General features: G+C 37.9%; 3 protein-coding genes across 4 annotated transcripts; all 3 read right to left on the bottom strand.

Moving 5' to 3' along the window:
* Positions 1 to 1,952: 1,952 nt before the first annotated feature.
* On the bottom strand, positions 1,953 to 4,478 carry hsd3b1 (hydroxy-delta-5-steroid dehydrogenase, 3 beta- and steroid delta-isomerase 1). The gene is made up of 3 exons (XM_039655298.2): positions 4,211 to 4,478; positions 3,725 to 3,889; positions 1,953 to 2,828 (listed from the first exon to the last, which is right to left on the bottom strand). Exons 1-3 carry the CDS (start codon positions 4,356 to 4,358, stop codon positions 2,020 to 2,022), a joined length of 1,122 nt encoding a protein of 373 aa, XP_039511232.2. The 5' UTR covers positions 4,359 to 4,478; the 3' UTR covers positions 1,953 to 2,019.
* Positions 4,479 to 6,510: 2,032 nt separating this feature from the next.
* Positions 6,511 to 12,970, bottom strand: LOC120466876 (kelch-like protein 9). 2 transcript variants are annotated; one of them, XM_039655542.2, is made up of 8 exons: positions 12,834 to 12,970; positions 12,428 to 12,469; positions 11,754 to 12,015; positions 11,471 to 11,603; positions 9,569 to 9,765; positions 8,622 to 9,468; positions 8,418 to 8,531; positions 6,511 to 7,314 (listed from the first exon to the last, which is right to left on the bottom strand). In XM_039655542.2, exons 2-8 carry the CDS (start codon positions 12,430 to 12,432, stop codon positions 6,818 to 6,820), a joined length of 2,055 nt encoding a protein of 684 aa, XP_039511476.1. In that variant the 5' UTR covers positions 12,433 to 12,469; positions 12,834 to 12,970; the 3' UTR covers positions 6,511 to 6,817. The 2 variants fall into 2 exon arrangements, with proteins under 2 accessions (XP_039511476.1, XP_039511475.1); XM_039655541.2 differs by having other exon boundaries at positions 11,754 to 12,021.
* A 650-nt stretch (positions 12,971 to 13,620) lies between these two features.
* On the bottom strand, positions 13,621 to 16,589 carry hao2 (hydroxyacid oxidase 2 (long chain)). The gene is made up of 8 exons (XM_039655545.2): positions 16,499 to 16,589; positions 15,887 to 16,039; positions 15,635 to 15,786; positions 15,195 to 15,478; positions 14,589 to 14,810; positions 14,347 to 14,505; positions 14,102 to 14,171; positions 13,621 to 13,991 (listed from the first exon to the last, which is right to left on the bottom strand). The coding sequence occupies exons 2-8, from the start codon at positions 16,015 to 16,017 to the stop codon at positions 13,936 to 13,938; spliced, it is 1,074 nt and encodes a 357-aa protein (XP_039511479.2). The 5' UTR covers positions 16,018 to 16,039; positions 16,499 to 16,589; the 3' UTR covers positions 13,621 to 13,935.
* Between the last annotated feature and the right edge of the window lie 270 nt (positions 16,590 to 16,859).

The raw sequence follows: 16,859 nt of genomic DNA on the forward strand, positions 1-16,859 counted from the left end.
TTATTCCCCGTCGATTATTTGTCCCAGGTGTTTCTTATTTCTCGCCCTCTTGTTATCTTGTCTAGCTCGTTTGTCCTTGATTATTTAAGCCCTGTGTTTCTGCCCTGTCTTTGTTGGTTGTTGAATTTACGTATGTGAACGTTGGTGTTTTTGCAAAATTCTCGAGTCTTGCTTCTTGTCTTGTATCCTGTTACAAGTTTGGTAATAAAGCTACACTGCGTTTGGATCCAGCCTCAGCTCTATTTCTCCGCACAGCGTCACACTTTAAGTGTTTTCTAAAGGACAGTATCCACTAGACGACTTTTAAAATCGAGAACTTTTAAATTCTAAAATATTCTAAAACTCTCAAAGATCCAACATATTTGTACCATCAACTCCAGATTGTAAAACGGGGCAAAAATTGAGTAGTGTAGTCCAGTCCTTAAACATGGTCTGGACGCACGTCTTTGACTGCTTGTCACACTCGCCAAGCGCCAAATGAGAGTAAAATCTGTGTTGGCAAGTATAAAATGGTGTCAATTGCTAGTTGGTCTGTAACATTTTTTTATGAATTTTAACAATACAATGTTTTGAGAACGTGAACGACACTCTAGGCCCAGTCCACACTACTGCGTAAAAACGGAGAATTAAAACGAAAACGATCTCCGTCCACACATTTTACGTGCGTATTAGAATTTATCTCCGTCCACAGTAAAACGACTGAAAACGTGGATCACGTGACCATTCACCAACACTGGGCATGCATTGCGCACGCCGGTGTAAGCAGTGGTTGGCGAATCAGGAAAAGAAACGTCATGACTGATGACACCCAATCATAGAGCCGAGCGTGAGCCTCTGCGTCATCGTTTGTAAACTCCTCCGTTTTGTCTCGTCCACAGACTCCACACTAAAACGCCCTCCGGAGATTCAAAACGCAGCTGCAGCGTTTCTAAACTTCTCCGGTCTTCGTTTTTCCCGTTTTAGCGTGGACGGGAGGTGCAAACGTAGCAAAAGGTCTCCGTTTTTAAACGAAAACGCAGTAGTGTGGACAGGGCCCTAGACAAATGAAGGAACAATGAGGGGACAATGCAGCAAGGGAACTCACACATTAATTTCTCACACGCTGTGTGTATGGAAAGTGTTATGTGTGCACACATCCGAACCACATGCACATAAATCCGTGTCTAAGACAGTGTGCAATTTCCGAACACTGAATTGAGCGCTCTCTTTCATACCTTTTTGCACTTTATATTCAAACAAAATTGTAAAAATTCCGTCTTGACAAGTATCCTCATAAACATAGTCAGTTTTGTCTTAAGTGAAAGCCAACATTTAAGAAAGAAAATGCATGTGTAAACTGTCTCCATGCATTAGCTTAAAGTGACAGCAGCCTAATATTCCTGCTGCTGTTTGTTTTTAATTTGAAACAAACCACAAAACACAAAGAACAAACACTCAATGATGGATACATTTTGTAACTTTAATAAGGATTAATCTAGATCCTTAATTTTTGGTAAATTTTTTAAAGCCGGTAATGTTCCTTAGTCACCAGCGATTCGCTGGTTTGGTCAGTTATAGGTCAGTTATAGGCCCTTGGCCTATGAATTACCACATTATACAGTAATTTGTTTATAATTCATTATTTGCAATCAAAATTAATTCACAGATTATGTAGTGCCTAACTATACTTTTTTTCTCTTTATTTCTGAAATTATTTTTTATTTTATTTTAAAATACATTTTGTTCATTCATTCAATAAAGCAATCATCTTTTGGAATGAGTAAAATCATTTTTTTCTTTATATGAATATTTATTTATATTTTTTGAGACAAGTGTAAACATAATATACAGTCATTTCCAAGTTGTTTTTTTTTATTATGTAAAACATTGATTATCCAAGTGTAGTTTATTTAACTAGACATCTAATGTTTTCTGCTCTAACTAGTAGGAAATATTACTATAAATCAACAGGCAGTACATGGCTGCTGAAAAAAAAAAAAAAAAAACAGGTGGCACAGTATTCATTAACATGATGTTAGTTTATTTCAAGTTAATTTGCTGTCTCTCTGTGGGTAAGACAGATGCTAGCCAATCGGTAGTGCGCTTGCGTGCCTCTTCCCAGTCATAATGTGGGCAATATCCGAAATCCCTGTGAGCTTTTTGATATGAGAAACTAAATGGTGTGTTTACCATGGTCAGTAACTGCCTATTTAAGGGTGGAGTGAACCTCAGGAAGGGTCGGAGCACAACATGCAGTAATTCCATGAGGAATGACAGAAGATATAGAAGTGGAAAGGGCAAAATGGGCCTTTCTTGTATCCCAAAGCCTAATGGTGAAAGAACAGCATAGTTGAAGTCAGAGTAGCTGACAGGTGGTGTGTTGTCTGAGATGTAATAGAAATTTCCACCCATTACGGCCCTTTTCTGAGGATCTCTGAGTGCCCGACCAGCTTGTAGATGTGCCAGGGCTGCGTTTCCCACGTATACAGGATTCACTTTTGCCTCCCGTCTTGATGTTCTCAGCAGCACGTTTCCATTGCGGATTCCATCCCTCATGTGGCCTAAAGTAAATCGACAGCCTGGTCCATAGATGTACATGGGCCGCAATGCACAAGTAGCCAGCTGGCCTCCATTGCGGAGCAGCTCTCCATTGGCCTGAAGGCAAATCTGTTCAGCCTCCTGCTTGGTTTTGCTGTAGCTAAACTTAAGACTGGGGGAGTAGGGGGTGTCCTCATCGCCGTTAATGATTGGATCACCGCGGCCATTGGGACCAGCCACCTCAATGCTGCTAGTATAAATGAAGGAGGCTACGTTTTCTTGGATGCAGGTCTCCAGCAGCAGTTGTGTTCCTGCCATGAAAAAAAAAAAAAAATTAATTGCCTTTGAACCTCGTTATTACTATATTGTTTTGTGTTAGCATATTTTGATTAGTCAAAGTGAATCTTTTCTGGTTTCATTTGTTTTGCAAAAGAAAGTAATTTTTTTTTGTTCTCAATCTTTTTGAATCCTTGGTCTCCCATTGTCCACAACAATAACCGAAGGCCCATGTGGTTAATAGGATTCCTTTGGTAAGACAGTTTTCAAAACTTTTCTTATTTTACAGTGTCCATAGATATTTTAGTATCTGGATATTTTTCAGGTGTCCCTCTCTTTTAAACAATGAATTCACATGAATTTCCAGTCGTTGTAATTTAAAGGATAAGTTTAGAGGATAAGGACATATTTTATTTTACAAGGATAAATTATTTTAGTTGGCATATCTACATAGTAATTTTTTTTTTCCAAGATTTGTTATCACAACATTTTTTCTTTTGTCAAATCAACTTAAATAATTTATTTAGTTCAGATAACTTATTATTTTGAGTTTCTGATGATTAAATCAATCTCCTTCATTGTATTAACTCACCTTTTCCAGTTCAATCAACTTAAAATTTTAAGGCAACGAGGTTACTTACTTTTAAAGTTATTTTACCAACAATATTTTTATATGTTTATTTATTTGTTTGATTATATCCAGTTTTTACAAGACCATGGTAATCCTGTTTCTAAATTTCCGGTGGGCCCCCTAGAGGGCTCCAGCCCCCCAGTTTAAGAACCATTAAAACAAATGCTCAATTTTTGTTTCAATCTCATTTTACTGAAAAATTGTGACCAAACTCTGTATTCATGCTGAAAGTTTTTTCTTCTTACCTCAAATTCATTCAGACTTGTTAAAATGTGCCAAAGACCAATACAGATCCCTCACCTTTAACATTGACTCCATATAATTCACTGTATTCAACTGCTCCAATGACATCGATGAGAGATGCCGTGTGAAAAACAAGAACTGCTCCTTTACAGGCTCTTCTGAGCAGATCACGGTCCCTGATATCCCCCTCAAAAACATTCACTTTAGTCTCCCCCCTGCAATCTGAGGACACAGACAGAAAAAACAAATCAAAGCCAGAGAGTTGATTTTATCTATTTCTCTATTTTTCATTTGTTGCTTATAAAGAGACGAGAAAGTAAAAAAAGACAGAAATGTCATGTGAAAGGTTTACATTACGTGTATATTATCTGTTTTCCTAATATCATCAAGCAAAGTGCAAAACAGGAAGAAATATTTCAAATTAAGAGACACCACAAAACCAGTGAATATAAATAGAGACCAACAGATTTCACAAAAAGGAGAAATACAAGAGGGATTTTCTATTTTAGATGAGAATACACTGTAATGGAAGTATCCACTTACCATCAAGAGACTGTATTAGCTCAGATCGGATGTTTCTATCCAGCAGTCGGATCTCAGCCAGCTTCTCTTCCAGCAACAGTCTGATCAGGGTTTCTCCCAAAAACCCGCATGCTCCTGTCACCACACACACTTCTCCTGACAGAGCCATGGCAACTTCCACCAGCACCACTTCACTCCTTGTTATGCCGCTATATATGCCACTATAGAACCGTACTAGAGAGCAGGACTGAAAACCACAGTGACGCGATGAGACCTCGGAGATGGTGGGGCAGACTGGGAGGGTGGTGTGTTTTTAAGCCATATCTGCCAAGGACAGCCTCAATGCCACAGGCTGGGGAGAGGATTTGAGAAACAATGTGAAGGTGCAAGTCAGCAGCCTTTACATGTTATCAAATGAGAGATACATCATGGGATCTTAGGGGTTTGAAAACAGTTTTACAAGTTTCATTTTCGCTCATTTTTCTTAATTGTATTTTTAGCATATTTGTATTGTCTCAGTTTTGTGCAAAATAAAAATAAAATATAGACACACAAAACCTTTAGGAAATGGCTATAATATAATGTAATATATTGTAGTGGAAATATTTAATACGAATACAACCTACTTAATCTGAATTTTTTTTAACACAGACAATTTAAACAACTTCCAGTTGTTAAAAATAATAACTACAATAGCAATTCCCTGAATACTTACAAATTATACTTCCCTGAAGTCAGGTGATGGCGTCCTGTCAAGAAGTAGTTTAGTACTTCTATTACTACCTCAATCACACATAGATGTTGACTAATCTATGACCGTTAGTTCTACTGTGTTGTATAAATGACCTTTGACCTGAGCATCCTTAGTCTGCATTTCTCTGTACTTTAATGTTGTAAATACCCATTACATAAAATATTTATATCACAATATATATATATATATATATATATATATATATATATATATATTGCCTTTATGCGGATATGAGAGAGGGAACATTCAGTTTCGACTGTGTAGTCTTTCAATCATTTTTGAAAGACTGTAATCTTTCAATAACAATTATCACATTTACTCAAGGTATGACTTTGGGATAATTGTTCTTTGGCTCTGTCTAATGACTTTTTCAAAACATGAAATCATTATACAATGTCGAAAACAGTTGTGTTGTTCAATATTTTTGTGGAAAATGTAATGCTTTTTTCAGGATTCTTTGAAGAATAGAAACAGAATTGCATGATTACATGTGACATGTCTTTACTGTCACATTTGATCAATTTAATGGATCCTTTCTGAATAGAAGTATTAGTAAAATAAATAAATAAAAACCCTTACTGACCCTCAACTATATAATTTGTAACAGTCACCAGCTGAAGTGCCCTTTATCACTATCATCATTTTATCATTATCAGTTTCACCTGTGTCTCATTATCTTGTTTATTCACCCCATATAAGTCTGGTTTTCTCATTCATTATCTGCAAAGTCTTGTTTAGTGTTACATTGCAATTCCGAGCATTCTCCCTGGTTTCATGTCTCTTGGTTTTTGGATTTCTTCCATTTTCTTCCTATTCCATTTATTACTCTTTTGCCCGTGTTCTCTGCCTTCTAGTGTTTGTTATAGACCATTTCACAAGATGTAAACAACACTGGTCCAGAAGCACTTCCTGTTTCAGTTTTTTAACACTACATACAAGCTGGGATAAAATACAACCAACAGAACATTTAAAACTGAATCAAAAAGTTAAACAAACATCTTTAAGATGTTTTCAGTACATGTGAAATAAAGAAAACATTTACAAACTGAAACAGGAAGTGTTTCTGGACCAGCGTTGTTTACATCTTGTGAAATGGTCTATAGTTTGGACTGACTGTCTGATGTTTATGACCATTGCCGGTTATCAACTACGATTGTGGATTAACCTTTCAATAAAACTGCATTTGGATCCTCAACCTTCATGTCTCGGAGGAATATGTGACAGAAGTGTAAACTATACATATTCTCTAGCCATTACTAAAAAGGTAATTAACCCCACTATTCAATTTGAATGCACACTCCAGCTCAGAGACCCCAGTCAATAAAATTAGATTTTATAACATAATAATGTAATTTAAAAAACAAAAACAAATGTAATGTCACTCGCTTTATTAATGTTTTTTTACATTTTGTGCAGTGTTGGAGGATTTAATGTATGTATTATATATATATATATATATATATATAATGTAGGATTTTTTGTTATTGTTATTTTGCTTGAGTGTAAATATTAGAAATGTTGTTCTATTAAGATAAATGTATACAAAAAGACACCTAACACAAATTAATTGATTGAAAAAAAGTTTAATTCTGCAAAGCATTTAAAATTATTTGAAGCAAAAATAAAACTAATTCAGAGATGCAACATTAAGCACTGTGGCCGTCATATGTGTCATCAGTCACTGAAAGAGAGCAGCATTTAAGCACCGTCAAGCACACAGTATGGTACACTAACAGCTTTTTTACAAGCAAATTATTTTCCCTTAATAATCAATCAAACCATTTAATCTGTTTTTGAAAAAGATATTACTAGCAATGTGATGCTAATTTCAGTATCTCACTTGTAAAGCCCAATAGTGATATCAAAACTTCTGTTCAGCCTTTGGATGTTGAGAGAGGACACTCTTGTATTTCAGCCTCCTCTGTTGTACCTTTTGGACAATGAACTGTCATAGTGCAGGCCCGTATTCCTCCGAGAGGCTCGAGGACATTGAATACCTTCTCCCACTCATCCTTCTCAGGGTCATAACACTGCACGATGTCCACCATACACCTGCTGTTCCAGGAGTAACCACCCACCACGTAGATACGCTCCTTAAAGACAGCCACCCCAACATCACTCTGACCCCTGGGCATTGGAGCCACCACTGTCCACTGGTCAGAAGCAGGGCTGTAGAACTCACAGCTTAGCACATCATCGTAGTCATTAGTCCCCCGGAAGTGGTTTCCACCCATGACGTAGAGACGGTCGCCCACGGTGCACATGCAGTGCAGACCACGAAGCTCCATCATGTCTGCTCGTCTGCTCCACAAGTTTCTGTCGGGCTCATAGCACAGCAGCTCTTTCTGGAAAGCATCTCTTGTGATCCCACCTGATAGTATAAAAGATGAATGCAACTTAATTAACTTATTTAGATATTAATTTGACTTTCTAGAGGAAGCTTATTTATTTGTGCAGAAACACAAATCAGCAGAAAGGATGTGGTTGAGAGGCTTCTAGAAGTCTTGAGACCAGACCACCACTTTGCACAAAACTCAATCCACCACCAATGTCCAACAGTGTGTGTGTGTGTATACACAACATAGAAAAATTCTGAAAAAGTAATAAAATGCAAAATACAACTCAAATGATGTTGTGTGCAAACGGCAAGATTTTTTTTTTTTAACTTTTTGGAGAAAATGACTGACTCTTAGCAGTCTTGATAGGTCTGATTTTATAGTTAGTATTTAATGTAAAAATAATACATTTAAATGAATAATTAAATTCAATTAAATATACTTTTTATTCATTTTATTTACTATTTTATTTATACTTTTTAATTAATATAATTATAATTTTACAAATCTTATTTCAGTTCAAGCTGGGTTTCTACTTTGTTAAATAAGTACACAAACTTTTGAAAAAACTTTGCGTGCTGATGGAAATGACATAAAAGTGACTTTATATTATTCTTTTTATCGTTCCACAACTCAATTACTTTTTTCTCTTAAAATTTTATTGAGATAAATAATTTTTTTTAATAATGTTTGGATGGTATGCAATTCTTCAAGCAGGAACATGCTCATGGTTTCACACAGGCCTGCCATGCCATTTCAGACTGTGGGCTAACCTCAGATGAGTGACCCATTTCAGCTTGACGCAGCTCTGTTTCCTGGTTATCTGTTTCATGTTGCTTTTGATTCTTTTTCTGGGAACTTTGCCATTACGTGAACATTGCAAAGTTGCTAAGAGACCTCTAAACAGTATTCTTTCTTAAAAAAAAAAAGTAATAAAAGAATTCTTGTGCAGTGCACTCATTAGACTTACACTGAGGACTGTGGTGAATTAAGGCCACATATGTTTTGTGAGCCAGATTTAATTAGTTTAAAAAATCTCCCCAAATTATGTAGGGCAGATGTCACCACATTAATGCACCATATAGTTGTCCTTTTCACATTGATCTCACATTTTTGAGCTCCCAGTGTGGATACTCACCTGACACATACATCAGACCTCCATGTACCGTGCCAGCGTGTCCATAATGAGGTTCATGCATCGGTGCAACAAAAGTCCACTCGTTCTTGTTCAAGTTGTAGCACTCCACCGAATCTAATTGACACACAGTTTTCTGTTTTTCCACAGTATTTTAAGCCAGAACAGAACATTTTGTACAGTGTAATTGCCAAAGCATGTCCTTACCAATCTCCCCAGTGGCATTTCTCCCTCCAACAGCATAGAGCTTCCCCTTCAGAGCACTCAGATGGAAGAACGTCCTCTTCTCATTCAGAGAGGCCACCTGCAACCAGCGGTCAAAGCGAGGATCGTATCTGTATGCGCTGTCGACAGCTGTCTTACCCTTGGTGTCATAAGTGCTTTGACCTCCAACAATGTAAAGAAAACCCCCTAGAAGAGCCACTCCGTGCTGGTAACGTGGGACCTCCATAGGTTGGAGGGCCCTCCAGGTGCCTCCGTCTTCCTCATCGTACAGCTTGAGCTCTTTGCTGACAACGAGTTGCTGCCTCATTACACCACCCAGAACCACCAGGTGAGTGTAGTCGGATCGAATCCGGGTGCGTTCCGTCTGCAGCGCCGGCTGGAGGAAGGGAAGCATCTGATAGTTGCTGGCTTCCAGGAGGAGGTTGACGCAGGCCGTGTCCGATCGCATGAACGGCACCACTTCCTCCTTTGCCACGCTTGCGGCTCCTTCTTCCATCTGGTCCTCCTGAGAGATCTGGAGGAGCTCAGCTGGGGACATCAGAGGGAAGCGGATGTGGCGCATCAGGGAGTAAGCAGCAGGACGACGCTCGCTTTGTTTATGGGACAGCCAGGAACGGGCGATGCGGTACAGCTCCATCTCAGAGAACCCCCTCAGAGAGTCGCTGGAGAGGGCGTACGTCATGCTCGCCTCGGACAACTGCAGGAGGCGGCCGCTCTCCATCAACGCGGAGAAGTTCTCGCACACAAACATGTGGACGTGCCTTTGGACGTCTTCCAGAAGAAGATCTCTGGCAATGCGCTCCACTTCCACGCAGTTTTCGATAGTGATCTGCCATGTACAAAACGGGGCTTATTTGAAAACTCGCGTCATGCGTGGATGAATAATTAATGCAAAGGAAAAATGAACTCCGCATCTTAAGTGTTTGTACCTCACTGCTAAGAAGCTGGTTGCAGAAGCTGAGGACAGGAAGCACCTGGAGGAAACTCGCCGCCTCTAGTGTGTCCTGAAGGGTGCCGAGACTCAGGCTCAGATGAGATGTGTAGATGAACTCGATGATGTTCTTCAGGCCGGTCGTGCTCACGCCATGGAGCTTAATCTCCTTCAGCTCCTGCTCTCTCATGCCTCCTGACACAGCAAAAGAGAGAGGGGATTGATTTGATCAGTGTGAAGTAGAGTGCAAAGAGAAAATACTTTTCCTTGGTAACCGAATTATAAACTACAATGCAGGAAAAATAAATAGACACGTTTGGACAAAATACTACAAATATGAACTTTTTGGTGGATACTTGATAAATACACAGTGAATTCTGTGAATGTCAGTTTATGGCTTTTCACTGTAAATCATAAGATGATTTATTCTTTTTTTTTACTTCCCAAAAATGGTACATTTAGCAATATTTTACTGTTGAGTAACATCATGTTAGATCTATTACATTTTTTCCCGCATGGTTATTGTTACATGTTTTTTTTTTTTTTTTTTACAGCTAAAATAGATTTTCTATGTTATGGCTGATCACCAATATACTATTTTGTCTATACACTGTAAAAAATATATATCATCAATAAGTGATGACAACATATGTTTTTACATTACTTTAACTCATTAAAATAAGGAATTTTCTACTTTTTTTTAATAAGTTAAACAACTAATTTTTACAGAAGTTTAATGTAATTTAAAGGAGCAGTTCACTTTAAAATGAAAATTAGCCCATGACTTACTCCCCCTTAAGCCATTCTAGGTGTATATAACTTTTTTCTTTCAGATTAATACAATTGTAGTTATATTAATAAACAGCCTGATGCTTCTGGGCTTTATAATGGCAGTGGATTGCAACCATCCGAATCATCAGATTGAGGCTCCGGGGGTTTAATAAAAACCTTCTGAAGCAAAGCCATGAGTTTGAGTAAGAAAAATATCCATATTTAAAACTTCATAAAGTAAACAACTAGCTTCCACCAAAACTCAAGTCTAAACTCGACTCAAGTGTAAAGCGCAACTTATGCAAGTAATGCAACGTAGTCCTGATATTATATGACTATTGCCATGACATACTACACTACTTCATAAGTTGCATTTTATATGCAAGTAGACTGCATGGCCCTTTGCCCGGAAGCTAGAATTTTACTTTGTAGTGTGTTAAATATGAATAAATTCATATGATTTTTTTTTCTTTTTTTCATTCTTTTATAAAGGATGGATGCATGTTTTTGAGCTTCTAATATAATGGTTGCAATAGTTGCAATCCACTGCCATTATAAAGCTTGGAAGCATCAGTGTGTTTATTAATATAACTCCGACTGTATACAAGCTCTGACTGGCTTGAGGGTGAGTAAATCATAGGCTAATTTTAATTTTGAAGTTAACTACTCCTTTCAGTCGAAATGTTACTTAAACATCCAGTTTATTGAACTTAAAAATTTGAAAGGCAGTAATTTTCATTTTCAGTGTAAATAAGTAAAAAATGAAAATGATTAATTTATGCATCACAGTGCTATAATGTACAGCATGATGAGGAGTATATTTACTAAAAATTGAATTTGACAGTGTTTAAAATGATTTGTGTTTTTAAAGATTATTTTTAAGTGATTATTAGATGACGTCAAAGGTAATGTAAATATAAACATGGGGAAATGAGCCTGACCAAGGAACCATCCAATATCAATCAGTACTATTAAACTAAATAAAACATCTTGACTGATAACCAATATGGTACAAATATAAAGTGGATCATTATTTTTGAGGGATGTAAAACAACATATAAAAACAAAACAACAACTGTAATAAGCTTTGATAAGAGAATATATCCTCCTCTTGTTTGATGAGACTCACCCGTGAACATGGCTTTGAAGTAGTCACTGGCTGAAGCCATGATGACCCTGTGAACTGGGAAAGTTTCACTGCTGTCACCAGGTACCAGAGTCACATCGCAAAGTGTCTCATCACCACGAAAATGATCCAACCCCTGCGACACGGCAAAATCTTCCATTAATATATATTTTTTTTTTTGCAGTGAAAAACACCAGTCTTTGTAAGTACTGTTATTGTATTCCTCTGTTTAAGGAAGTCAACTAGCCCAGTAACAGCCTGTTTTCATAGATGTCCTTTGTCTTACCTTGAGTATGGCAGTGCCATGCTCCGTGCTGTTGAACACTTGTATTTGTGGCCTCGGAGGGGCACTGGGCTTCTGAGACACTGGTTTTGAGGGGATTACAACTGGTTTTGGTGCAGGTTCTGGGGGTTTTGGAGTGGTCTCAGGTGGTCTTGGTGGAACCACCGCTGGGGGCTTGTCTGTTTGAGGAGGGGGTCGTGGCGGCTCCCTCTGCGATCTGCTTCCTATTCGTGAAAGTCTGCGATGCAGTTTTCCTTCCTCCCCACTGTTTCTGAAATAAAATCATTTTTAAAACTTCCACAGTCAGAGGGCTTGCAAAGGTGTGAGAGGTCCTATATGCGATTGTTAGATCGCATGAAAGACCCACATTCCTCATTTCCCCTTATTGCATATTATTTTATAATAATAAATAATATAAAATGTAGTTGACCATTTTTATTTAATTCATACAGACAGTTCACAAACCAATTGCATTATTTTATTTACTTTATTTGAACCCTTTTCTGATTTCTGTATCATGGGAGGCGCGACCTCAACAAGAAAACATGTTTTAAAAACTATTTTAAGTGATACAACAATAAAGAAATGTATGGAAGTACAAAGTAAATATAAAATTATTCCACCTGTCCTTTAATGAAAGGCCCATGATGCAATATCTTAAGACAATCAGAACCTACCCCATGTTTTTTGTCTGCTTATTTGCTGTCCACAAAGGATTTCTGGTAGAAAAATTAGAACAAATGGCTAAGTGTTTCACCAGATCTGCAGGACAAATATTTGGATCAAAGTGTCAAAGTTTCAACAGCAAGTTCAGAAAGCAGAAAGAGGAAGTTAGCGCTGCCATCAATGTGCAACAAACACAAAAAAGATCCCGATTACACAGACACGGCCTCATCTTTACGTGCATGTGGAATGAGGGAGTTTCTTTAGTTAAGATTACTTGCAGATAAACTTAAGCAAACTACTTCTAAGTAACAGTACTACTCTTACCCATCATCTTCAAAGCACTGACACACAAATGTAAAGTTCATAAGAGGGGGGAAATTCAGGAAAGATGGACAATATGAAATGAAAGGAGCTTACCGAGATGCTTGGTGCTTTCTCTGGGGGTTTCAAAAGTTTCTTTTCATTATAACACAAAACATCACGCTGTGATCAAATTCAGTCGACACAACTGGGTATGTACAGGCTGTTTACCACAACCTCATTGACTTCCTGTGTCACTTCTCTCTCTCTTTTTAACACACACACCCTTACATGTTATTTCAAAACGTTCTCTCTTCCTCCTTTTGACATGTTACTTATTATAGGCTTCAGTTCATGCCTCTTCGGTTGCATCTGCACTGTGATGATATGTACTCATGAGTTGAACCCATAGCTGGTGTTAAAAGAGGAAGCCCGATAGAAGATTTGGATTTCTTTTATGTGCTGCTTTAGCAGTTTGTTTACTGTATAGTGACTGTAAAAATGGCAAACAAAAAGCTTCATGTTAAAGACACAAGGAAAGAACCAATTACCAATTAAACTACATAGAAATTAATGGTGCCCCAGCTGTACAGCCATTGAATTAGTTTTTTTTAAGAGTGAAAAATCTAGTCTACCTCAAACAAAAAGTATAGAAAGACACCAGAAAGAGTATAGTATTTATAGTCAGATAAATATTATGATTAAAGAAATTGAATCAACACATACCATTGTTACTATTGAAAATCTCATATTATTTAGTTTTACCACACTGGATATTTTAACCAAACAGTAACTTAATGTCCAATATCCACTCAATACTGATCATAGTCTCACTTCGTAACAAAATCGGAAACTTTTCCCATTGCACATTAGTTTGTTGCCAGCTACTGAAGACATCGTGAAATCCACAATCATAAAGACACCTTTATTTTCTTTGTGCATTACTTAATTACTTAATTACTGAGTGGAGATTCATCTGGTACTAAAATAATTCACTCTCAGTCAAAATAATGTGGAATTTCTGTAGAGCAGTTCATAATAAACAAAAACTGTATTAAAACAATGCAGACACAGTGAACATTTGCTTTAATGTCATTCTTGTGACTTAAAGCAACAATAGTTTCCTGAATACATTTAGTATTAATAGTGGATAAAGTGGACCTTTGCAGTGCTCTGCTCTCTGTGCTAAAGTAGAAATGACAAGAGTCCCTTTTGCTGTTCAAAGTTTGGAGAACTGAATGAGGTTCCTGTTGATCTCAGCAACATTTCTGCAACCTAGAAGAATAAGAGGCAATTTGAGGTGAAGAGAAATGTCAGACAGCAAAACGTGACCCATTTTTTGTTATGAGACACACGGCACATTACATTTTACACGGTAGACTGACCTGACAGCGCCATGGATAAACGAAACTCATCCTGTAGTATCTGCAAGACCTCTCTCAATCCTTCCTCACCCTGTTCAAAACATACCTTATATGAACATCTTATCTGCACCAATTACACACACAAGTATCCCACAATTTGTTAAAGGTAACTTTAGAACAGGCCTAAGCCGACTGGTGCATATTTTTAAAACATCAAAAACACACACACAAAAAACAAAAAAAAACACTGATTTCCACACAGTTACCTTGTAAGCGAGACCCCAGATTGCTGGTCTGCCAATAAACACACATTTGGCTCCCAAGGCTATGGCCTTCAGCACGTCATTGCCAGTGCGGATCCCTCCATCCATGTAGACCTCGACCCGGCCCTGCACTGTATCCACAATTTCAGGCAGACAATCTATCTATGTGACATGTAAGGTCAAGATGTAAGCGTCTTTGATGGGAATCATATTTAAACTACAGACACATTGACAGAGTCCCTTACTGTTGCAGGACCTCCATCCAGTTGTCGGCCCCCATGATTAGACACAATTATTCCCTGGACGCCATGCTCTACAGCCAGCTCTGCATCCTCTTTAGTAAGGATGCCCTTGATGATTATAGGCAGCCGGGTTATAGACTGGAGCCAGCCCACATCCTTCCAGCTGATCGCAGGGTCCAGGGTATTAGCTGGGGTCCCGTACTTCTCCTGGGATTCTGCCTGGTCCTGTACAGAGATCCAGAGGGATTCATACAAACAGACAGTGACAAGACATGCCCGAACACACAATGTTCAGACATTTGAATCCAGCAATATTTCACATTACTTCTCCCCATTATTTCACTGCCTTCCTCTATTAGCAAGGAGGAACCCTTGCTAGGTATTACAGAAGGTTTTATGTAAATTAGAAAAGTTCAAAAATTAAACAATAACAAACAAATTAGTGCTGTCCACATTAACATGAAGTCATTTTTTTCCCAATGTAACATATTAAAAATATTTAATATAAAATATTTATCAGCACAGTAGTGTTTTTAATCGTCAATCAAAAAACATATTATTTTTTTAATCATTTGACAGCACTAAAATAAATAATTAGTTCCCCTATACCTGAAACATCCCCTCAAAGTTCTTGACCTTCAGGTGAGGAGGGAGCTTAAACTGGTTGCGTATGTCATTGCGGCGTTTGCCGGTGTAGGGCACGTCCACTGTAAACACCAGAGCTTTGTAGCCAAGTGCCTCCACTCGGTGTATGATCTGCTCCGAGAGCTTACGCTCCCGGTACAAGTACAGCTGGAACCAACGGTACCCGTTAGGAGCTGCTTCTGCGATCTCTTCCACTGAACATGTGGAGTATGTGCTGGTTATGTAACAGGTGTTCACCGCCTCAGAGGCTGGGAATTGAAAGAAGAGCAGAACGGAGAGATAACATGGAAAAGAGTAAAGCTACAGCTTCAGATTCCGTTTCAGTGTCCATCTAGTGGCTAAAGTGTTGCATAACACAGGAATTAGTGCAACAATCACTTCATCACACTCCGTCCTCCTCTCACCTCTAGCAGTGGCTAGTTCTCCCTCATGCGATGCAAGGCAGTGGAAGGCTGTGGGCGCAATTCCCACAGGAAAGCTTATTTCCGTTCCCAGCACAGTGGTCCGAGTGTCATTGATCGACACATCCCGTAAGATCCGTGGCCTGAGGCGGATCCTGAAAGAGATGATATTTTCAAATTGTATGAGATTAGTTACAAGATTGGGGCATAGAGTTGCCTAATAGAGTATGTGTGCATTTAAAAGCAGAATGGTACCGTTTATAAGCCTGCAGGTTGTCATCTCTGGTTGTACATTCATCAGCTCCAGCTTCATAATAGTCCCATGCTAACTTTGAGAGGTGCAGCTTGGCATATTGCTCAAAATCAGTCAAACAGACCATAGTCATTTCTGCACAAACACCTTCCTCGCTTTAAAAAAAAAAAAAAAAACACATTATCATGACATCATCAGTATGTCTACAACTGATATAATTTCAGCATTAATATCACATTATCACTGATGCAGAGTTTACATTCTTACAAAGAGAAGTATGAACATCAATATTAGATATTTACTTTTCTAAGGTCAATTAATAGATATATCAACAAAATGAGTTTCATAGTTTTCATGTGATACTTTTCCAAGGCTAATTTTTTTCCAGTAAATGATTTAAACACATTTAAAAATTTGCTACATTAAAATTTAGACATGGTGTAAGATATTAGTACTCAAAACCACTGAACAAATTACCTTCATTCAAACAAATAATCATAATATCTAAAGTAAATGCATCTTATTTTTCGATTTCAGGTTGAATTTTAAAGTTAAATAGTCTTATATGCAACATCTCTACCTTAAAAAAAACACAAACAAGAGGTTTGTTTTACCTTTTTCTGGTGGTTTAGACAAAGCGACTGCTCCGGTGCTTTGGCAGTCAAAACACTGATTAACATTAAAGACTGAACCAGGGTGGAATCCCAAGTGGGTTGGGATTAACTTTGGAAGTCTAGCTATGAGCCAGAGTTTGGCTTTTTCCAAGACCCTGCATTCCCGTACTGAGGCTTGTTGATTACATAGTGCACTAGAAGGTTTTTTTCACACTAATATTTGTAAGAAAAATCAGTGTTTCAATTAGTCAATATAAACTTATGCACTATTTTTTTATGCACTACCACTGAAAGTTAATAATTAAAGCAGGACACCAGATCTGTTCTTGTAGTCCTCAGAAACTCCTGACCTATGGACTTA

The sequence above is a fragment of the Pimephales promelas genome, chromosome 7 (genome assembly GCF_988280905.1).
Source record: "Pimephales promelas chromosome 7, fPimPro1.hap1.1, whole genome shotgun sequence".
NCBI lineage: Eukaryota > Metazoa > Chordata > Actinopteri > Cypriniformes > Leuciscidae > Pimephales > Pimephales promelas.